Source organism: Phaseolus vulgaris, chromosome 10, assembly GCF_000499845.2.
Source record: "Phaseolus vulgaris cultivar G19833 chromosome 10, P. vulgaris v2.0, whole genome shotgun sequence".
Lineage (NCBI taxonomy): Eukaryota > Viridiplantae > Streptophyta > Magnoliopsida > Fabales > Fabaceae > Phaseolus > Phaseolus vulgaris.
The window spans coordinates 1,800,790-1,824,171 of record NC_023750.2 but is presented as its reverse complement, the minus strand read 5'-3'; the positions used below and the strand labels follow the sequence as shown (position 1 = coordinate 1,824,171).

At 32.3% G+C, this 23,382-nt stretch overlaps 2 protein-coding genes and 1 long non-coding RNA gene across 6 annotated transcripts in view; 2 read left to right on the top strand and 1 right to left on the bottom strand.

The window, feature by feature from the left end:
• LOC137818259 (sterol 3-beta-glucosyltransferase UGT80A2) overlaps positions 1-2,836 on the bottom strand; it is a 34,352-nt gene extending 31,516 nt beyond the window's left edge. For 2 of the 4 annotated variants that reach the window (XR_011082049.1, XM_068621559.1), the window contains exon 1: positions 2,373-2,836. Coding sequence is in view for 1 of the 4 variants with exons in the window: in XM_068621559.1 (XP_068477660.1) it covers positions 2,373-2,496 (124 nt within the window). In the remaining 3 variants the exon portion in view is untranslated. The remainder of the gene's footprint in view (positions 1-2,372) is intronic. The other 2 variants (XM_068621561.1, XM_068621560.1) reach the window with 2 other exon arrangements.
• Positions 2,837-9,175: 6,339 nt separating this feature from the next.
• LOC137818260 (beta-glucuronosyltransferase GlcAT14C) lies at positions 9,176-16,974 on the top strand. The gene is made up of 4 exons (XM_068621562.1): positions 9,176-9,944; positions 14,661-14,736; positions 14,829-14,944; positions 16,355-16,974. Exons 1-4 carry the CDS (start codon positions 9,386-9,388, stop codon positions 16,867-16,869), a joined length of 1,266 nt encoding a protein of 421 aa, XP_068477663.1. The 5' UTR covers positions 9,176-9,385; the 3' UTR covers positions 16,870-16,974.
• An 895-nt stretch (positions 16,975-17,869) lies between these two features.
• Positions 17,870-22,069, top strand: LOC137818258 (uncharacterized). Its single transcript, XR_011082048.1, has 2 exons — positions 17,870-18,151; positions 21,761-22,069. It is a non-coding gene; the product is annotated as an uncharacterized lncRNA (long non-coding RNA).
• Positions 22,070-23,382: the final 1,313 nt, after the last annotated feature.

Genomic DNA, 23,382 nt, shown 5'->3' with positions numbered 1-23,382 from the left:
ATGCTAGACAAATGAGCGTGTTTATTGAGTAACATTTTTTTTAGTATAACATTTAAACGAAATCTTCTGAGCACATATATCTACTAGAAATGCATTCAATCAAAGGGATATTATGCCCAAAAACGAAAATATTTCAATTTGCATATTTTGTGAAATGACTTTGTTTTTTGTATATCTTTAAATAAATCTTTTCCTAAACAGGTTTGTTCAAATAAATCTTGCGAATATCTTTTTTAATATATTGTGAATATCTCTCAAGCTTTTTTAAACAAAAACAATTTGAATAAATTGAAAAATACTCTATTTTAGTATCAGACGTTTTTAATTATGTTCTGATTTGTTCTTACTAACCCATATTGCAAATACATTCTAATTATTTTCTTAAACAAATTTGAAGCAAAAACAAATTGGAAGATTACAAATCCAAGCTTTCTATTTTGAACGTCTAGCACGAAAAAAGGTGAAGATATGAAGATATTGCAATATCCAAAATTAACCAATTCATATAACAAAGGACAAATATAAAAAACTACAAAAAAAGATTGCACGTGAAGAACAAAAGTAAGGCAAACCAAGCAACAAAAGTTATACGGGTGATCTTGTTGAAAATACAGAAGTTGTAGTGAGCGTCCAATCGAGCTGTTAGAGCATCTAGTCTTTTGGGTTGAGTGTTAAACCATTGTAATTCTTCACATTGTGAAGTTATATCCTTATGAGTTTTCTTTGTGCTCTATTTGAGAATGTTCTCTGTTTTCTTGAGCAATGTTGTTAAAATCGCGATTTAGATCGTAAGATCTTGCGATTTTTTAGAAGAAATTGTGCTGAATCGCACGATGGATTGCTACCTGAATGGATCGAAGCGATCCAGTGAGTCGGTAGCCGGATCGAGGAGTCTCTCTGATCCGTGACTCAGTCCATTTAAAAAAACCCTGAAAATGAAGCCCAAGAATGAGGCCCAAAAGGAAACCCTAAAAAAATCTAATATCAAACATGTGCCTCCATTGTCGTGCCTCTCTACCGCTCGTGCGTCCGGTGTCACATTTTCTATATGTTCTATTTCTTCTTTATTTTTATGTATTAATCTTGCAAATTATAATATATGTTTGATTGTTTTATATAATGAATATTATTTTTCATATTCACATTATTTTTTATATACCACTGACTCTTTACGAGTCGAGTTATGATCTCTCGAGTTACGATATTTTATCTCCTTTCCGATCCTCAAATTTAACAACACTGTTCTTGAGAGTTCTTAATCTCAGGGGGAGGTTATGAAGGTGTAACCTGGAGAAGTAAAAATACTTGTCATAACCTAGAGATGTGAGAATATGTGTTATAACCTAGAGAGGTGAGAATATTCGTTGTATCCTAAAGAGGTGAGAATACTCATGTAACTAATTGGTTAGTGAAAACTCATTAGCAATTGCTTAAAGGGATAGGACCCGGATAAATTTCTTGTGCTAATATCTCATTACTCTTGCTGCTCTTTATATTTTCATTTTTATTGTTGACAGTCTACTTATTTTGTCCACCGCAAAAAGAAGTCTAAGACTCCATTCAAACCCCCCTTATATAGCCAACCGTACCTACACTTTATAGCTATTATTAAAGCTTCAATTCTTAGGTCTATTGAGAAATCCGTGTATTGCAAGATACAAAGAGGGTTCACAATGTGGACATCTAGAATGGAGGGATTGAAGAGTCAAAGCAGAGTCCACCTTCTGCAACCCCGTTGTTAATTAATTGATATCTTATTCTAAACTCACTTGCTCTTATAGTCAAAAGAGAGTCCACCTTCTGCAGCCGTACTCCAAGAGAAAGGGTTTAGATTGTATTCAAATTCAAAAGACCTTACCTTGCAGAGACCACCTTATGCATGCCCTAATCACTAAACAGAGCATATCTAGATATTATTTTCTCTAATCGATATCTCTGAACAGCAAAATTCCGCTTATCCTCCGCCTTCCCTAAACTAAATACCGATCATTAACCCCGCCAAGCGTAATTTTCACATCTTTCATCACATAATTTACACCCTATATTATGGGTTCAAATACATTACCAATAGCTTATCCCAGCACCGAAAGGAATCTGATCCCATATTTTCGGTTCACACCATTTCCCCAAAAAAAAAACAACTCGGCACAGCACAGCAACCTGAGCAACTTTAAAAAAAGAAAAAAATAATAATCTGGCGATCTAGCTTTCATCAAAAAGAAATTAACTCAATCACTTAGTTTTCTCCCCTTTTTCTCTCTTCGTGTCCGTTACCACTCCTTTTTCCAATTCCCGTTAACCACTACTTAACTAAACAAAACAGAAATTCAATGAAAAAATACAAGTGTCGAGAGAGAGAGAGTTACAGTAACCTGAGGCTGAAGAGCTCTCTGTACCATTGGCAGCAGAGTGCACACTCTCCTCCACGTCCTTGCGGTTTTCGGGATCCTTTGAACTGTGAGAAGAGTTCCGGCAATCTTCCGGCAAGTCCGCCATTGCCGGCGATCTAGATCTGTCGCAAGCAGCGTTCAGAATAATTGCAGAAATGAAAAGAAGAGAAGTTTCGAGAGAAGGGTAACGGTGCTGTCACGAAATTGGAACAGGACCTCGTGTTTGTAGGGGAGGGAAGAGAACACGTGTGCGCCACACGCGTGTGGAAAGGAAAGCCACCGCATAAGGAATCATTTTTGGTAAAATCATAACCCGTGAACTTGTAACCCTTACTTTTAAGGACTTTCGGTCCTAAAAAAGAAGATTTTATTAATTTATTTAGGAATTTCAAAAAAACATAAAGAGTTTTTATCTTTTTTTTCTCTTTCCAGGTTCCCCTGACTTTACAGGCTGAAACGATCGATTCGATTTGATATTTTTTAGAACAAATTGCGATAAAAAGGGAAATGGGGTCCGCGTTGTTGGTGGCAAGAGAATCTACGTATTGCTACTCATTTTCGTTTGCTTTATACCAGGGATTTTTTTTTTACCTCTAATAATTTTTTTTTGCATTTCTGTAAATATAAATTTTTTACTTTACCTTTTTTATTTATAACAAAAATAATATTTAGATGTGAAGTTACTTTTTCATGAAAAAAAATTGGTGAGTTGTAGAAACTTTTTCCTTTAGATTGTACAACATAACATCTACTAGATCTTGTAAGGCTTGTATATGGTGTAATTCTTTGATTTTTAACATTACTTATTGGTTTTGAGCATTATTTATTGTGTACAAAATTATATCCTATTTGGATATAATAGAGTCAATCTCTATAACAATTGTTCCTTAGGTCTTACGTCATGATGTTATATTGGAGAAGGTAATAAGCTTTTATGATAAGATTTTATGGAAGACTCATGAACAAATGATCAATCACTAGAATTATGGTTAGGAGAATACAAGAATGTGAGACTCAACTAAGTTCATGTATTGACCAGTTATTGACTCCAGAGAAGACCTCAAACATCGGACATCGGTGTCCGACAGTAATGGTGGGTCGTGTAAGGTGGGCCCCAAAAACAATATCAGTTACCCAATAAAACACTCAGATACTAGAACATGAGTAGGGTTTCCAATGGTAGGCTTCATGTATGGCATGTGAATACTTAGGGCACCCATAGAATAGATGGCCCCACAGCATTGGTGCATGAGTTGGTACATTGGCGGCCATTTTGTTAGTCGTTGAACTCTAGTAAAGGGAAGTCATATGTGCCAGATTATGCTAAGATTGTGTAATAGCGGCATAGGAACGTTCGCCAAGGAACCATAGACATGGGTAACATAACAAAAGTAAATCCTAGCTACAACTTATATAAAGGGTGGTAAAAACCCTAGCAAGGTACGTTGTTTCTAAGACTGAAACTACTTTATACACTTATTGTTTCTAAGACTAAAACTACTTTATACACTTACTGTTTCTTTGCCCCAGTACTAACTTGAGCGTCAGAGTGCAAACGGCCGCCAAGGCGCCCTTTGTCTTTGTAGGTGAAAGGTTCTTCAACCCTAGGAAGCTTGATTCATAGGCGGAGACAGGTAGGCCAAAGACTGTCGTTCGAGTCAACCGGCGAGAACAATTCAGTATGGTCAAACTCTTATCAATTTGTGTCAGGCTCAGCGAGACTCAACAACATATACAAATATATACATTCTCTTTTAATTTACTATATGAACACAACATTGTTCTTTTACAAAAACTTTAAGGTTAGATAAAAAAATTGTAGCATTTTAGCACTTTGTACTTGATCACATCTCTCTTCTTAAAAAGACAGTTTTTTATAGAGCTTGGAAGAAGGAATTGTTGTAATTCCTTGTTTGATTGTTGAGAGCTTTACAACTCATATAACTTCATCTTCTTTGTCTACTGAGCGTGGATGTAAAGATGCATTAAATGTGTTTCATACAACATTAAATTCATTCCCCTTTCTAAAAATATTATGATAGGTGACAATACTTATCAATGTTAGGTCAAATAGTTTTTTACTTAAAACAAAGTAAAAGTAGAGACCGTATATGAAGATAACTAGGCCAAAGTTGACTTCAAATTGTGTTAGAATGGTTCTTGAAACAAAACAACTTTAGCTTGTATCCCAAGAGATCTTGATGTAGACGTGTGTTTTGCGAGGATTGTCTCAATATATACAAGATGAAGACATTCCCTACAACACAGTAATAAATTTAAAGTATGTTCTTGTATGTACAATGTAAACTTAAAGCTTATGTGCACTTATCAACCAATAAATGTTTCATTTATTAGACAAAGTAAAAGTTGCAAGATGTTGTATTGCCTCTCAGATGAAGTACTTGCATCTTGCATGATATGCTTGTTTTCATATTTCAACATCTTTCAAACAATTCTTCATGTTTCTTACTTCGTTTTGACAAACACTTAATCAAAACTATGGGGTTGTTGATCTTTTGTTCTAATAATTGGTTTTTCATGCAATTTAAAAGGAAAATCACATTTCCTTTTTCTAGATATAGTGAGTTTTAAATCCTTTTTATAACGCATGTATTTGTCACCCTTCCACAATCTAATATGTATGTCTTCCTTTCTTATTAAGGCATTTGTTATATTTGATCTCAATATGAAATGACAAACCCAAACTTAAAGACTACCCCTATAGACATATTCAAGTAAGTCTTCTCATCTACCAAACATCAAACAAATACATTACAATATAAGTATAAGTCACTTGCTCGTCTTTTGAGCAAAAATAACAAATACATTTAACTAATTCATGTGTAGATGAGTCAATATCATAATATTACCAACTTCATCCATATCAGTTAACAATATAGACTTTGTTTGATATTTTACTCCAAAAATATCATTTATTATAGTTTTATCAAACAAACTCATTCTAAAACAAGAAATCTTAAAGTGGCTTACATAATTCATAACAGTTAGTATACTCTTTCAAATGAGTCAATCTAAAATTATCAAATCAGTTTATGGATAAGCTATTTTGGTAGACATAAATCACCTTTTGCAGTAGGTGATTCAAAATATCTTACGACTTACGTTATCCATAATTATCAAATTAACTTATAGATTAACTATTATGAAAGTCATAAATCACCTTCCAAATAGGTGATTTGACAGTACCTTACAAATGAACCTATCTAAAATTATAAAATGAACTTTCAAATTGCACTATTTAGAATGATTCCAATGAGATCCTTTCCCGAAATAATACAATATGAAACATCTACCATTATAACTTCAAATTCTAATTTGCAAAATGTAATTTTTATCTTTCAAAAATTACAATACAAAATCCAAAAATAAATTTAGAAATGTCATATTTAGAGAGCTTTAATATAATACAATCTAGCTAGAACTAGTATTGGGAATTGGATTTATTTCACCAAATATTTTTCAAACTATATTTTAAAAGTCAAATTTCTCTACTAACAACTTTTTTTTATTAGTAATAACTACATCATGTACCATGAGTTATCAACCATGGACAACAATAAAGCCCATTACAAATATAAAAGGCAAAGAAGTAAAGTGATTTTTTGAAATATTGGGAGGTATATGAAAAACTTACGAGAATGCATGAATTAGAAGCCAAAAACCTTATGGGTATTTCTTTTAGCATCTCTATACCTTCTTTTTCATCTCCATAAGTGTGTCCGAAATCTAAATTATCCATGAGTTGGAAACATTTTGTACGGCATAATTTGAAAATCTAATATGGATTGTGCAATTCGAACAAAGCTCAAAAATGTGTTTTCGATTGCATAATTTGGAAATGCATTTTTGAATCCAAAAATGTATTTTGGATTACACAATCTAGAAAAATATTTCAAATTATATAATCTAGAATATGTTTTTGATTTACGTAATCTGAAAATGCATTGCAGGTTGTATAATCCGTAATGTGTTTTTAAATTGTGTAATCTAAGTATATTTCAGATTAGATAATATACAATATATTTCCAAATTAGAGAATCCAAAAATGCATTTCGAATTGTGTAATTTCGAAATGTATTCCAAATTACATAATCAATAAATCTAGAAATAAATTAGAATTATGTATTTAAAGCTTTAACGATAGAATCTCAAGTTGTAATCATGAATAAATTCACTATTTTAATTGAGTTTCGTTTGACTCGGTTTATTTTGGCCTTGACTATTTTTTTAATCTTGTGTTCTAGACGTAGTTGGTGGTCTAATATTTCTCATAATAGATGGTTTGTCTAGACGATCAGGCAAAAAGTCTGAAGGAAGCGTTTATCGTTGTGAGTGGTCCTGATCAAGCAAAAGTCTAAGTTGTTTTTCTAAATCAAAATGGGAAACAAAATATGAGTAGAAGAATTGCATAATTAAATCTATAATATCTCACAAACAAAATTGGAAGGAAATCATTTTGCAAAAATATGAAGAAACAAAGTTTATGATAAAACTCGAAACAAAACCCAAGATTTATAAAAAGTTGGAAACTGAGCAATTGTGATTAATATTTGAACTAAAATATTATTCCAAGATCCTTGGAGCAAATAAACTTATAAAAAGATGCAAGCTTCAAGGAGAAATCATTGAGCTTCACAACAATGTTCAAGAAAACAAAGCATTAGCATTTTCTTAGTTTCCTTATTTTCTTTTTTGCAATTCTTTCGTTTTGCCTCTGCATAGAAGAACAAACTCTTTTTCTGGTAATTTCACAATGAATTGTGAAGTTCTATGCAATTGAAGTTTTCTTCTTCAATATCGGACTACATTAAATGGTATGATCTTTTGGAGTTTTAATTTTTGTTTTGAAAATTGTTCCTAAATGAATGTTGATGATTAATTTCTTTCTTTAATTGAAACTATTGTTGGTTTAATTTTGCATTATTCTGAACAATCTTTTGGGTGCATGATTTAAAGAGGTAAAGTATTTAAAAAAACTTATGAGTAGATACATGGAAATGAGTAAGATATTGAATAAATTAGTGGACGTATGTTTTATTAATTAGGTACCATTGTTTTGGTTGACGTATGTTTAGTCAATTCAATTTTGTTTGGACGATTGAATGAAAGATATATTTTTTATGAACTGATGAAGAATTCATTGTTGAAAAAGCTTAAGAATTAACTTGCTTTATTTACTATTGTATAATTATCTATCTTAATCCTCTCCTAAAACACACTTAAACCCCTTTTAATTTTTAATGTTATCACACCTCATTGTTTGTATATAGGTTTTGAATATTGATCTATTAAAATTACTATTGAATTCGTTAAAAGACGACTTGAGGTCATTATGACCATATCTATACTATAATCTCTTTAGTATCATTTTAAGTTGATTACAAAACAACTATTATTAATATCTAAATTCAAAAATATATTTTAGAATGTATAAAAAATTCTATAATCTAAAAATTTAAAACATAAATATCTTATACCTTTCTTACCACTCCATAGATCATAGGTGAAAAAGTAATTGCATACTCTGATGTGCCACAGTCGTGAAGATTGGGTAAAACTAACTGTAGATAAAAATTGTTACACCACTAAGTCCAAATTCAAATTTATCCAAGTAATATTTTCTATTAGATTTGATAAACAAATATAAGGATAAAGAAACATTTCTTATACTTCAAGGATAAAGACAGTAATCAAACTAAATAAATTAACAGGTATAAAAACTAAAAGGAAAAAAAAAAAAAACAAAGAATACATGGACTAAAGTTATACAAGGCTTTGACCAAAAGTATATATTAAAAGAACTTTAAAAAAATGTTATATCGCGATATATATTAACAACCTTTCAAATTAAATGTTTAATAAATTAAAAATTTCAGTTTAAATATCCCACCTTTTTTTTGTCAATGCATCTTATATACATTAACTTTTATGTGATGCAAAATATCAATTATTATAATAAAAATAAATAAGAGATCATGAAAAAAATTAAAGTTTTTTAGGAACTAGTTAAAAAAATGAATATAATAATAAAACATTTTTCTACAAAATTAAACTGAAAATTTATAATTTATTAGATAATTTAAAAAAATTAGACACTCCTAAAATTTGAAATGTATTCATAGAATATTATACTTTGATAATCTTAAAAGTTATATATATAATTTTTATGTGATAAATTTAAATATAAATATATATAATAAAAAAGAAATTTATATTATAATAACTAGCGGAAATACAGGTGCATTGTGATTGTGTATTTGCATTTTCCTCTTTTACTCATTTTTTATGATAATAGAAATTTAATATACATACATAAATAATTTTTAGATGAGTCAAATTTGAAAAACAAAAAATAAAGTGAAGAGAACGATTAAAAAATAGAAGCTATTTTATTTGATATGTGAGATTTGGTGTAAAAATGTATGAATACTCTCTCTTTTGTTATGTTGTTGCCTTAAAATAAAAAATTAAGAAAAAAATGATAAGTCATATAAAAACTGTACATTAATATTAATTTAAAAAATAATTTTATTTTTTAAATAATTTATATAAAATGATAAAATACTTCATTATATTAATAAAATGAGATATATTAAATAAGGATAAAATTAAAATTAAAATTGTATAAAAAAATATTAAAATAAAAAATTTCATTTATATATAAATAGATATAAAAAAATATTAAAATAATAGTATTAAAAATTCTAATAACAATTAAATAAAAAACTTAGTTATGAATATATCATTACTTTTTAAAGATAGAAGTAAGGACAATGTTAACACTTGCGTTGACAGAGACATAAGAACGAGAAGCAGTAGCAGGTCTCCTTCACAATTTGTCAGAAAATCACACAAATGAATCCACGCTACCCCACCTAATTCAAGCCCAATTTCAACCAACGTTGGAGCCGACAAAAAACATAACAACAAACCCAACAAATAACAGCTAAGAAGCATTGGAAACACCCAAAAACATGAAACGAAACCATAATTCCCACAACCACCACCACTCCTACAGACCAAAAAAATGGATGATGACGATCGCCATTGTAACAATATGCATCACCCTCTTGCTTCTTACCCTCACCAAACCCTCTTCTTCTTCTTCTTCATCTAAACCATCTTCTTATTCTTCTGCAACATGGTCTTCTTCTTCGTTCAATTTAACGGAAGAAGTTGGAGTGGGTCTTCCCAGATTGGCGTACCTGTTGACGGGTACAAAAGGGGAGGAAGCGCAGCTGAAGAGGGTCCTTCAGGCAGTGTATCATCCCAGAAACTACTACCTGCTTCATCTCGATCTAGAAGCTTCTGATGCGGAGAGGCTCGAGCTGGCCAAGTACGTCAAGTTCGAGACTGTGTTTGCGGCGTTTGGGAACGTCATGGTCGTGGGTAAGTCTGATTTGGTCACCTACAAGGGCCCCACCATGGTTGCTTCTACTCTTCACGGCATTGCCTTGTTGCTCAAGAGGGTTCCCCACTGGGACTGGTTTCTCAATCTCAGTGCCTCTGATTATCCTCTCCTCTCCCAAGACGGTCTGTCACTCCTCTTTGCTCTTTTAATTTCTAGTGTTACACTTTTCCAGATGATTGCACATTCACCGAATAATCTACACATGGGAAACAGTTAGAATTGACTCGTAGAACAAAAACCCAGATTTTAGGATTCTACTAGAATTGCTCTTGTCGGTTGCTCTCAACCATTTCCAATAGAAGTTGTTTACGAGTTCCTTAAATAATACAAACATAGAATTCTTAAAATTGAAGATATGAAGCTGGGCACGCCTCTTAAATGGTGTGTCCATATGTCTCACACATGCGTATGACACGTATCGGTGAAGTGTTCTATTAAAAAGTTGGACATGCCTTTTAAATGCTGTGTCCATGTGTCTGACACGTACATTAACATGCGTACGATACTCGACATGTATTGGTGAAATGTGTAATTCAAAAGACAATTAAACTTATTGTATAAGTTTCTATTATGATTATAGAAATAAAGAACAAATTCTATATATAATAAGAAATATTTAAATTATATATGTATTATTGAGAATGTTTTTATTTAATCTCCTATCATATCTTTATATATTGTGTAATTTGTTAAAGTTGTTAATTTGTCTTTAAAAATGAATTTCAACTAAAATGTTTTTTCCATCGATGATGATAATCTCCTGTCACAAAATTCATAATAATGTAATATATAAATCCGTGTCTCCATGTTCTATATTTTAGAGATTATGCGTGCCGAGATAGTGTCCGTGTCAATATTTGATGCTACTCTTCGATTTTAAAGAAGTTATGTTTATAGGGCCATATTAAAGCAATATTTTTATTGATAAGAAAAAACTATTGTAAACAAGTGGAGATGTTCTTAAGCATATAAGACCAGCCATTATTATGTTATTATTGAACCATCTCGAGAGGTCCAACTTCCCCGTCATCAACATGAGGGGTGGGTGTTGTTGATTGCATATTGACCAATGCTGTAGTAAAAATAGTTTATATCCCACAATGATAGCAGTCTTAGACTTTTAATGTATCACTTTTTAATGAAATATTGATCTTTATATGTCTAATTTGTCCCCAAATTAGTTACCTTGTCTTCAATAAAAGTAGTGTGTTTATTGAGAAAAATAGATTATTTTAGTAAAATTGTTTCAAAGAGTGTTATATTTATTGTTATTCTTAATCTAGTTCCGTAAAAAAACTTTAAATTGCAGTAAATGTGGGATGGAAGGATGAAAAATTATGGATGTATATTAACGAAATAACAGAGTGAGGGTACGAACTGAAAGTAGTAGTATCAGTGAGTGGGATTTAAAACTGTAATTGGCTATAATGGAGCAACTATAGTGACTGTAGAATCAAGTTATCAATGATCACAATCAATCACACCAACAACCTGATAGAGAAAGAATTAGAACAAACAGAGGAAACAGAGAAGGATGAGCTCAAAGATGAGAGAAGAATCAAAAGGAATTGGGCGATACCACATGGATACCCTCTCATTCTCCAAAGCCTTCCAATAAAACATTCCTCCTCCTTAGCCTAGTGCTTCTTCTCGGGTCCCTTTCTCCTGGATCATTTGACATGTGTCTCCTTGGTATAACAAACTTTCCCACTTTTTCCATGTGATTTGGCTGCTTAAATTCATTTTCTCTTGTGTTATTTTGGCTTCATGTTACAAAGGAGTGAAAAGTAGGAGTCAGTCCTCATCCTATAAACTGAATTTTAGGGTTGAGTTAAACTTAAGTTCTAAGAAGGTAATGGTAGTTATTTTGACATTATGCTTGGGGCCAAAGGACTTTTCTTGGCTGGTAGCTTCTGCTCTTGCTATTTCCAGCATCTTCCATTTTCTCATCATCAATGCGGTCTCTCTCCTACTTATTCTGTTTTGTGCTAATCTGCCTATGGATAGGATTTTTCACCTGTCATAAACATTGATGTCACAACATTAATTTCTTTTTGTTAATATGCTTCTACAAAGTAGCAGGAAAAATAATATTTTTCTACCTTTGGGGGTGGGCTACATGATAATCCTAGAGGAGAAGTTTATGGTTCATTGTTTTCTGTTTATGATGGATACCTATCAAACGAGCAGCCCATATCAAGCCAGTTGGCCCAAAATGAGAATTCTGATGTTTCTCCCCTAGCTTCTATAAAACTCTAAAAACCTGCTTGTCCTGTGTTAAGTTTGTTATGTTATTTTTACAACTTTTATTTCTTCTCCTCTTAGGATAGGTTTTAAGCCTAACTCAACCCCATAAAACCGAATCATGGGGTGAGGTTTGCACCCATTTATATACAATGAAATATTCTCATTTCTAGTGGATGTGAGATCTACAACAGGAACAATCTCCAAAGGCATGGTTTGAGAGATTTACAAAAGCAATGGTTAGGACATAACCACAGCTAAAGGGATCATACTTTATTCTTAAAAACACTTTGTTACAGGTAAACTCACTATTGTGATGGTTTGTGTCAATGATATGAATATTGCACGAGACGATGAAACAAAGAAATTGATTTTAAAGGAAAAATTGGTAGCCCAATTTGAAATGAAAGACTTGGGAAAACTAAAGTATTTTTTTGGAATAGAGATTGCTTATTAAAAAAGAGGAAAGAAAATATGTACTTGATCTCCTCAAAGAAATAGATACGCTGGGAGTTGGGATGTAGAGCTCGAGTAGTTCTTATTAAACATAATCATAAAATTAAAAGTGAAGAGAAAACTCCTATAGAAAAGACCCAATATTAGATATTGATAGGGAAACTTATTTATCTATTCCACATGAGACCAAACATTACTCATGCAATTAGTGTGATAAGTCAGTATATGCATGATCAAAGAAAAAAATGCATGCAAGAAATTTACCAAATTCTTCCGTACTTGAAGTTAAAACCCAAGAAAGGGGTTACTGTGAAGGAAAGAAGACACTTTGACCATGAAGATTTATACTGATGCAGACTATGGAAGTTCTATTACTGACAAAAAATCTACTTATGGGCATTGAATGTTTATTGGAGAAAGTTTGATAACCTAAGCAAGCAAAAAAAAAACAAAATAAAGAGTATCTCATTCCATTGTAAAAGTTGAATTTTGAGTCCTTGCTCAAGGTGTGTGTGCATTTGAAGGAGTTAGGATGAAAATCATACTTGGTGATCTTAAAATCAAGGTTGACATTCCTATGCAATTGTATTGTGATAAGTCAGAGCCATGAGCATGACGCATAATCAAATACAACACGATAAGACTTTGAAATTTTAAGAGAGGTCTTGTGGTTACAACCCATGTCCTTACAAGACTTATAGCTGATATTTTTACTAAGGGGATTCCTTAGGGTAGATTCCTTGATTTTGTTGGTAAGTTGGGAAGGATCGAAATTCATTTACCAATTTGAGGAGAAGTAATGTAAATAGAGGATTATTAGGATAAAAATATCCTTAATATCTCATAGTAATTAGAAGAAAAATATCTTTAGAATTTTCTTATTCATTTCAACATATTTTTATTTCTTTATTTTGGGGAGTTTGATTGTTACAAATAGAGGTGCTGAGAATAAATTTTGTGTAATTGTTATCAATAAAATAATTATTTATTTCCTTACATAGTTCAAGTGCTCCTAATATTACAGTAGCTCAGTATCAATGTTAAATTGCTCTATTCCAACAACCTAGTGACTCTATTGGCACAAGCACAAGCGACAACACAATCTAGTCATGTTAACCTTTCTCACTCTCCACAAAATATAGACCCAAGCCTTGCTAACAATTGCATTTTTAGTAGTTTCATTCTTGCTTTGTCCACACATCATTTAGGCTCTACTCCATGGATAATAGATTTAGGAGCTACCTATCATCATATCACTTGTTCTTTCGATTGTTTTCAAGCTTATTTTAAAATTAAACCTATTCATATTAAGTTTCCTACTGAGGCATGCTTAATTACATTATTATTCATAATGTTCTTCCTGTTCCTAAATTAAATTTAACCTCATTTCTCTTTCCAAACTAATTTCCTGCTAAATTACACACTCACCTTCTCTAATGATGTTTTCAAAATTCAAGAAATGAACTCTTTGAAGATGATTGGTGTGACTAAATTGAAAGAAGGGCTCTATCATCTAGTTTAGATGGTTATTTAAGTTGATTGGTTGAAGAAATCTAGCATGTTGCATTTAAATGAGAGGAAAGGTGAAGGAAGAGATTATCTTGCTTACCTATGAGAGAATTGGGACCTTTGGATTTTGGCTGGAAGTCTGCAAGCTAAGCATTATATTCAGCAAAGAAATCCCTTATTTCTTCTATTAAGATGCCACATTTGTATTAGTTAGTATATGGATAGGAAGGAAATGTTTCAAGTTCTCATTTGACCATCCTCATCTAACTTTGTATCATAAGTCAATTACATGAACAAGTACTTTTCTTTAGTGCTTTTGGCTTCTTATTCTTACAAAAATGGAATTTAAGTCTAACTAAAACACACAAAAATGACTTGTAAGGTAAGACTTTCACCCACTTATATTTAAATGATTTTGATACTATTTTAAAAAAGTGAAATTTAAGTCTCACTTAACCTCACAAAACCGGCTTGTAAGATGAAGTTTGTACCCACTTATATACTATAATTTGATCATATATCCAGTCGATATAAGATCTCTAATACATATATATTAATGAATCCAAGTCTGTTTCACCAATATAAATTATGTTTATTTTGCTGACTTTTTTCCATGTAACTTGCTTCAGATCTCTTGCACATCTTTTCGTTCTTGCCAAGGGATCTAAATTTCATTGAGCATACAAGTAATATTGGTTGGAAAGAGTATGTACATTATCTGTTCTTTGACATTGTCTCAATTTGTTGCTAAACTATTTGTTCATAATTTTGTGTACCTGTAATAACTGTGGCATCAGGCATCAAAGAGCTAGACCGATCATTATAGATCCAGGCTTATATCATTTGAAGAAATCTGGCGTTTACTGGGCTAAAGAGAAGAGATCTGTTCCTTCATCGTTCAAATTATTCACAGGTATTAATTATGCTGCATTTCCAAAACTTTGACATATTTTCTTCTAGTCCTTATCCCCCATTTTTTTCTCTTCTTATTTTTCTTTATAAATGTATGCTGCTTAAGTTTCTCTTATGCACCTCCTATTCTATCTTTTATGTTTTTTGTTTTGTTTTGTTGTGTTAAATATGAATGGGGGACGAACCCTGGTGTAACACTAACCTTCCACCTTGGTGACCAGTTGGTCATGGAAACAATCTCTTTGCATATGTATGGGGAAGACTTCTGAAAATTACCCTCCCTCATACCTTGTTGAAGTGGGGACCTATGGCACTAGGGAACCTTAGTTTATTCATTGTCATAAAGATCAGCATCGCAGAGTAACAATGACTTCGGCATGCATGATAGGCTCTGCAAATGCTGTTATTTCTTATTGACCATAGCTCAATATAATAGGGGATTAAGGAATTATTCTAATTAGATGTGTCATTACATGAATTTAATGGTCTAACTAGCCAAAGTGATCTAAAACGTTATTGAGAAAGTGGTTAGCATATTTGTATTGTCTTTCTATACAAAGCATTGGAATGAATGCTCAGCCATTTCATTGACCAAATGATTGAAATTTGTTTCGATGTTCTTATAAAATAAATTGACCCCAAGTAAATGTACTTGATATCCAATCTGAAGGCTGAGTCATCAAACATACAAGTTTCTTTAGAAGATTGCAATGGAGTTCTCTTATTAGCTCATAGGTATATTTCTGGAAACATCACAGGTCTTGCTGTTGCTTTTAATTTTTTTTGTTTATTACACAGAGCTTTTGCATAACATAGTAAACATGCTACGTATACCATAGTAATTAAGGAATAAAAAGTGCAATTTGGTGCTCCACAAGGAGTTGAGCAACAGTAAAACACAAATCATTAGGGTGCGGATGTTATTTTTTAGATAATTTTGTTAACCCTAGTCAAATTGACTAGACTGTTTGGTTAGGAGTTATGAATCAACCTTATATATAAAGCAAGGTTGATTCCTATGTTAGACAGAACAGAACACATATCTTCATTCTTGTTTTTCTTCTCTCTTGATATCAATCTCGGTGAACACCTTCTGTCTGGCCTTCCTTTTCTGTAATCTTCGAGTTTGCGCTTAGATTCATTTCTCCTTCTTCTTCATTCCTTCATTCTTCCTTCCTGGTTCGCCACAGTAGACTCTCGTTTTCCACTCGGCGTTGACGTTATACGTTATTCTTGTGGTAGACGATTGTTGGGGTTGGTTAGACGATCTGGGTAACTCTCTTTACAAGCATTACCATAACATTATTTTTAATTCGAGAGAAGCTTCATTTTACTTGATATTTTTTCTTATTAGTATTTGTGAATAAGTCTTAGTTGTTTTACCTAATGGTATTTTGTGGCTTTCATCCAGGTTCTCCGTGGATTGTCTTGACAAAGTCATTTCTGGAGTTTTGTGTTTGGGGTTGGGATAATCTTCCTCGCACTCTCCTGATGTATTACACAAATTTTCTTTCATCCCCAGAGGGCTACTTCCATACTGTCATTTGCAATAATAAGGACTATCAAAACACGACCATTAATCATGATTTACGTTATATAAGGTGGGACAACCCACCAAAACAGCATCCATTGTTCTTGAAGTTGGAGCATTTTGATGACATGGTACGTAGTGGTATTCCTTTTGCTCGAAAGTTTGCCAAGGATGATCCAGTTCTTGACAAAATTGACAAGGAACTCCTGAGAAAATCAAAGGGTCACTTTACGCCTGGAGGGTGGTGTTTTGGAAGTCCTCTTTTGGGAAAAGACCCTTGCACAGTTTATGGAAATCCAATTGTAGTTAAACCTACTTTACAATCAAAGAAGCTAGAAAAACTAATGGTGAAACTATTAGATTCTGAAAATTTTAGGCCGAAACAGTGTAAATAGTTGTCACTCCCACGTGGAATCTCTATTCATGATTCTATTGGCGTGTTTATTCAATCTGTCCAAATTTAACACTGTGAATTGCTATGAAACGTGTCTTTCTTGTCATGTGTGAACCTAAGTAGGTCTTATAAATTCATGCCATAAATGAACCTTTGGTTTCAAGAGAAACTTTTGCTTCGTTTGAAACATGATGTGGTATTGGTAAAGGAACTTACAACAGAAAACAAGTTTTTATTTTATGGTCCATTTTTAATCAATGCATTTTACAAATGTGTAATTTACTATTATGTCTTTTTTTAATTTACTAGAAAAGATAGGTAATGGTTTAAATTTGCATATTGACCCATTAAAATATTAAAATTCCTAAATGCAATTATTCAATTATAGTTCTTCCTAAAAAAAAATATCAAATCCACAAGAAACAGTTGAATAATCAAATAAAAAAAGTTTGTTTAGGAAGAAACTAATTTTTGAACAACAACCTATACCTCTTTCAAATACAATTTTTATTTGCAAATCCTTGTACTAATTTGATCCAATTCAAAACTCATGTGTGATATCAATATTTTATTTTTTTATTCTAACATAAATATATTTTATTTAAACATGTTGATCACCTATTATTAAAGCATTCAAAATAGTTAAGCTTTAAATTTTAAAAAAATTACTTAGTTTCCCAATTAAAAAATAAATTAATTTTACGAACCATAAATAAATCAATTATATTAAATTGATATTTAAAATCATTCATATAATTTACGACAAAATACAAAATATTACAACTCCACTTAATACATACTTAATGAACTAATTACTAATATATGAAGACCACTCACAAAATATTAACCGTACTAAAATTTAAAATTTATTAATAATTATCATATTAAAAATTATTTTACCATCTATATGAGTGGTATAATGTTAAGGTAATTTATTCTATGAATAAGAACTAAAATCATATATATATATATATATATATATATATATATATATATATAAAATGTATATGTATGCATGTCATTTTCAGAGGTTCGTCCTTCGTCACGGAAAACCCTATCTCTGTCTTAGGCTTCCAATTACAGAGAAGAGCTGTTAATCAGGCGAGGAAAGGAATGGCATTTATGAAGGGAAAGGCAGTGATCACCAAAGTGGCAGCGTTGGCTAAGTATGGGGTGCTCCCAGGAACCATGGCGTTTGCGCTCTTCTACTCTCCACCTAATTACTCCTCTTCTTCCAACAAACATGCTTCTGCCACCTCCAATTAGTAAACTCATTTTGTTCGGTTCGTTACTTCAATCACTATGTCTTCCTTTTTCCATTTTTTTATAATCCATGTTATTGTGTTGTTGTACTGAATACTTTTTGTTTTCTTTTTCGTTGTCAAGTTTATTCAACTGAGTTTATTATTGTTGTGAATATTATATTTTTCTGGGAACTGGTGTGGAAACAGAGAGATCTTAAGTAACTCGAAGTTTAATTTTTTTATCTGAGGAGGGATATGGTCATCATGCTATGTTGGATCTGTTCTGTAAATTCTTTGTGCTGCATATGGGGCAGTTTGGGTAGCTAGGTTTGTCCCCTTAGCCATTGATCTTTCTGTTTATTTTGTTGTGATTGATTTGATTACCATTGCTGCTATTTTTTTATGTTTTCTTTTTCTTCCTTCTGCCTATGAGAAAGAAGTTGTGTCTGTGGGGTATTGACCTTCCTGATTGCAAGTTATATTTGGGTTTCATGGTTTCAACTGTTTGTATTCAAATTTAAAAATACTGGTTGTTTTTTTCTTTTTTTGCTTACAGTGTTCTGTTGTCTCCTTCAATTGGCTATTAAGCTATGGGCCCATATTTGTATGGTCTAAGGTTCTTAATATTTGACCATGCTGTGCATGTTATCATGTCTACTAATGTGAGAAAATTTTAGGAATTCTTGACTGGAGGAAGGAACCAGAAGCATTTTGGAACAGATAAAACTCTGGTCATGATTCACGAAGGATGTTGTTGTTGTACTAGGGCTTACTGGGATTGTTTTGGGATGTCTTTTAATTATGTTCATATTCAGTGTTTTAAAAAATTGTAAGAAATAGGGCTTCCTCATGTTGATTTGGTTGGTTATATAGGATCTATGAAAAAATTACAACCAGGCCTTGTCCTAGTGAGAGGGTTTAGATACATTAGTCAATGAACAGCATCAGTCTTGAATCTCTTGATAAAAATATTATATTCTTTTTGGTTATAATAGAACTGTTCAAATAAAGATAGTTTCTAATGGTTTGTCCTAATCTTTCTTATGGTCATCCTGATAATCATACCTCTCCTTTCTACTTGGAGCCTTTCTAGTTGTCTTCTATTGTGACCCAACTACCTTCATTTTTCACATATGTCCACTCATCCATGTCAGTATTCTAATCTCCTTTTAAATATACGTTTGCTTCTGTTGGCACTTAACTGCCCAACATTCTCAAAACCTAATTCTATTCTCTACATTTGGAAGTGTGAAGGTATTGGGTGCTGGGTAGCTTGGAACATAGTGGCTATATCAATAAAGTAATCATATACCAACCTATGATTGGTTAGCAACTGCTTGCATTTCTAAATTTAGACTTGATTTATAACTATCAAAGTGTGCTAACTAACCTATGAGCTAACCTTGCCCCATCCAACAAAAAGGTGGATTGGATTGGTTGCTGACACCTTGGTTGATGTGATCCAGCTCATAGAACCTTCTGGTTAACCAGGCATGAACATGGGAAGAAGTTTTTGACTGACATAACCCTAACTCTGCTCTCTCCTCTCAGCTTTGAGATTAAGCTGTAATTAAGCCTTAGATTTTTTTCATCTCATTACTCCTTTGGTGGCTTAATGGCAGTATGATGGAATAATTGTATCAAGGTTTTAAATAGTGCCGCTATAGCATTGCCATAGTAGTGTATGTAGAGGAGCAGAGTAGCCCCCTGCCCACTACAGGGGGCTGCCGTAGTGGAGAGGGGACCAAATAATAGCGGGTTGAATAGCACAGCAGTAGTGAGCGCTACATTGTGCTATGTGTTGATTTAAAAAATACTTTTGAATAGAGACATTTGGGCTTTGTTAGAGGACTATTTTGGGATATTAATTTCCAAAATTGAAATCTAAAGATGTAGTAATAGTGAAAATGATAAAGAAAACTTGGATTTACAAAATGATGACTGATAATTCCCATGTTGGAAACTTGTAATTGAACTTTTGTTGGTGTTTACTTCTGTGTCTTGCTGAAGATAACTTAGACTTTTTATCGTTTATTGTTGATGTTATTAATTTTGGGTTTAGAAGATATAAAATCTCCTTTATTTATTGTATTGATTTTTCTCTCTTAATATAAATAAACCATTTTTGCTGTCACAGAGAAATACCATTTCAGCACAATGGTTCCTTTATCTTTATATAGTTGTTCTGATCTATCCAATCGGAAAAACACTACCCCAAATGCTCATCCACACTTCCTCGTGCCCTCGAACTCCATGCCAGCTTTGCTGGTGCCTGATGTTCACCAACCTCTTGCCTAAGTTGCTTCCTCTGTGGACCTCATACTTGTAGTGGTGGCACCATCAGAGTTACTTTGGTGGTTCTCCCTTATAAGAGTAGAACCAACGAGATAATAGAAACAAACCGAAAAAAAAAATGAGGGGAGAATAAGAGAAAAACCAACAAGGTAATTGAAAAAGAAAAAAATTAGAGCCTTGTAGTTTGGGCTAGGGGAGTGCGTTGGGAAGCGTACAAGTGGTGGCATTGCTGTGGTTGATTGTGGTGCTACAATGAATTGATATCAACGAAAAAGGTGGCAGGTGGCGGTGAAACAGGTTGCATGAGGTAGAGGAATAGGTTGCATGCAGTGGCAGTGTCTTTGGTGGCTAACTGCAGCTACCGTAGTTGGGTTACAAATGGTTCACGAAGGTTGGCTTAGTTTTTTTTTTTAATTTTGGGTTGGGTTTGGCTCAGATTGTACAACATAGCCCGTTTTATTTTTAAATCTATTTGAGGTGGTCGGGTTAAGGAATCCACCAAATCAGGGTTTCTTTTGCCTTAGGTCTAGGCTGGGTTGCATTGAACTAGACTTCTTCCTCCTTGGGGCTACGGCGTGGGACTAGTGTGATTTCTGCCATGAGACATAGATTTCTGCCATTGCATTGCCATGATCATTTTTAATAACACTTGTATAATCTATCTGAGTACTTGTGCCTTCCTAGTGCTATGAAATGCTTTATTACTTCCTCTTGGTGATGAATGGATCCCTTAGAAGAGTTCAATATAGCCTTGCATTTCCCTTAGAAAAGTTCAATATAGTCTTGCATTTCCCTTAGAAGAGTTCAATATAGTCTTGTATTTTCTTTCTCTGGTGGTATCTGTTTTGTTATAAGCTTTGGTATAGTTATGACTCCTGAGGAAGCCCTGTTGTCTTCTAAGTTATTAGAAACAAGGACCATGTCTCAGTGTGATGATTCCATCATACATGATTGAGTTGCGAAAACTTTTGGATAGGTATCCTACATCTGAATTGACTTCTTTTTGGTTAAAGAATCTCTTTCTAGTTGCTCTGGAACAGTTAGAATATTCTCTAGAAGAAATACGGAGTTTTGCTTTTGGTGGCAACATGCTATGGGGTGGTGGTCCCGCTTATGGGGTCAATTTGACACTGAGTATAATGATGTACACTTGACAACCTTGTGCACTAGTATGTGATTCTCCATTATTGGAAACAAGAGCCGTTAAATTTCTTTCACGGCGAGTTTGTATGCACAGCATCCAAGTTTGTGTGAGACTGACAATATTAAAGTGAATTTGGGCATTCTTTTCATGTCAAAAGAAGAATTTGAAATAACGTTTTGTCCTAATGGTTTAATTTTCTAATGGAACAGGAGCATATGGATTGCTTGTTGATGCAAGTTAGCAATGGGGAGCCGTTAATAAAGTATGATCCGTAATAAAGCTGGTGACAATGTTTTTGAAACTTCTACGTTCAGGTTGACTTGAAGAGAATTTGTTTTTTATGGATTATGTGGTCAAAACCCATATTTTCCATACCATTACTATAATAACAAGCAATGTAAGTAGCCTCATTATGTGGATTCGATTTCATAGTTTAGATTGGGCTCTTTCTTCCTGCTTCCATAGCTTATTGTGGCACTTCCATATTTCTTAAAATATAAAAAATACTCTTTATTCTATTGATGTTTTTCATTTGGAAGGGGTGATCCATAAAAACTTCTGATTAAAGAATTAAGAAGGTATTCCAAAATGAGTTTCTTTAAAATAAATATATTCCAAATTATTGATTTAGGAATATCTTCCGGATTTTGTATTCTAGAATGTATTTTGTTAAAGAAAAAAAAAATTCTGAATTTAAGATGTAAATAGAAAATAATATATTTTCAAATTGTAGAATCCAGAATTTATTTTTTTAAGGACAAAACAGTCTTTTGCATGACTTATGGGGTGCAGAGGAAGCTCTCTATGGAGGTGCAGGAAGAAGCCTAGAAATGTGTTATTTTACTATTTCAATTAAAAAATGTTTTATATATTTTTTTAACAAAACTAATTTCCGTTCAATAACAACTTATATGATTATAAATTCTTTAGAGATAATTGACACTTTTCAGTTTTTAATTTATTAGTTTTATTTAGAATAAGTTAAATAATGAACTCGAAAATAATATAGATTTATGGAGCTAAACAAGTTATTACTATACTAATATTAACGTAAAGATATTTAATTAAGTCTAAATTTTTAAAAGGAAAAACCGAAATTGAAAGAAGAATAAACATGAATGAGATTAAATTGCAGTAATTTCAGAGGATTAAAAGGAGCTTGCGTAAATATAAAAGAAAGGAAAATGTGTTGGCGTATAAAGAAAATTTCATGTTTTGGAAGGTCATTTGTTTTGAGACACTTGCAAAGTTTTTATTAATGTTCTCACCAAAAAAGTGTAGGTCTCTCCAGACACAAGACGTTGTTTGCCTATCAAGATAAACTCTCAATTTAAATGAGACATGGTTGTTCAGGTTGTTGAAGATAATAATGAGATATTTATAGGTAGAAGATTTTTTAATATTTAAATTATTAAGAATGATAAAGTATATAAACTTTTCTCACAAATTTAAACAACTTCAACTTTCTTCCGTCTTCTTCTCAAATCTTTACACTTCTACTCTCTCACATCCTTAATCTTTCATTCTCCTACACTTTCTAATCCAAACAAAGTCGGAATACTTTATATGAGATTGACTTATATTTCTAAATATTTTTAAATATTTAAAATAAATAATAAATATGATTGATTATTGAATATTTGTCATTCAATCAATTATTATTATATAAATATTGAAGTTATACAATTATATTTGATTTAATTGAATTGCATTTGATTTGGTCGGATTGCATCCATTTTGATGTATTTTATATTATTACGTGTATGTTCGTATATTTTGCATACTGTAAAAACAATTTACAATATTTACTTTTAATATGAGAAAATGATAT

Excerpts from the sequence above, each read along its gene's own strand:
- LOC137818260 (XM_068621562.1), top strand. The coding sequence starts at position 9,386 with ATGAAACGAAACCATAATTCCCACAACCACCACCACTCCTACAGACCA. Across the intron at positions 9,945-14,660 it reads TCCTCTCCTCTCCCAAGACG|ATCTCTTGCACATCTTTTCG; the intron begins GTCTGTCACTCC and ends AACTTGCTTCAG. Across the intron at positions 14,737-14,828 it reads AGTAATATTGGTTGGAAAGA|GCATCAAAGAGCTAGACCGA; the intron begins GTATGTACATTA and ends CTGTGGCATCAG.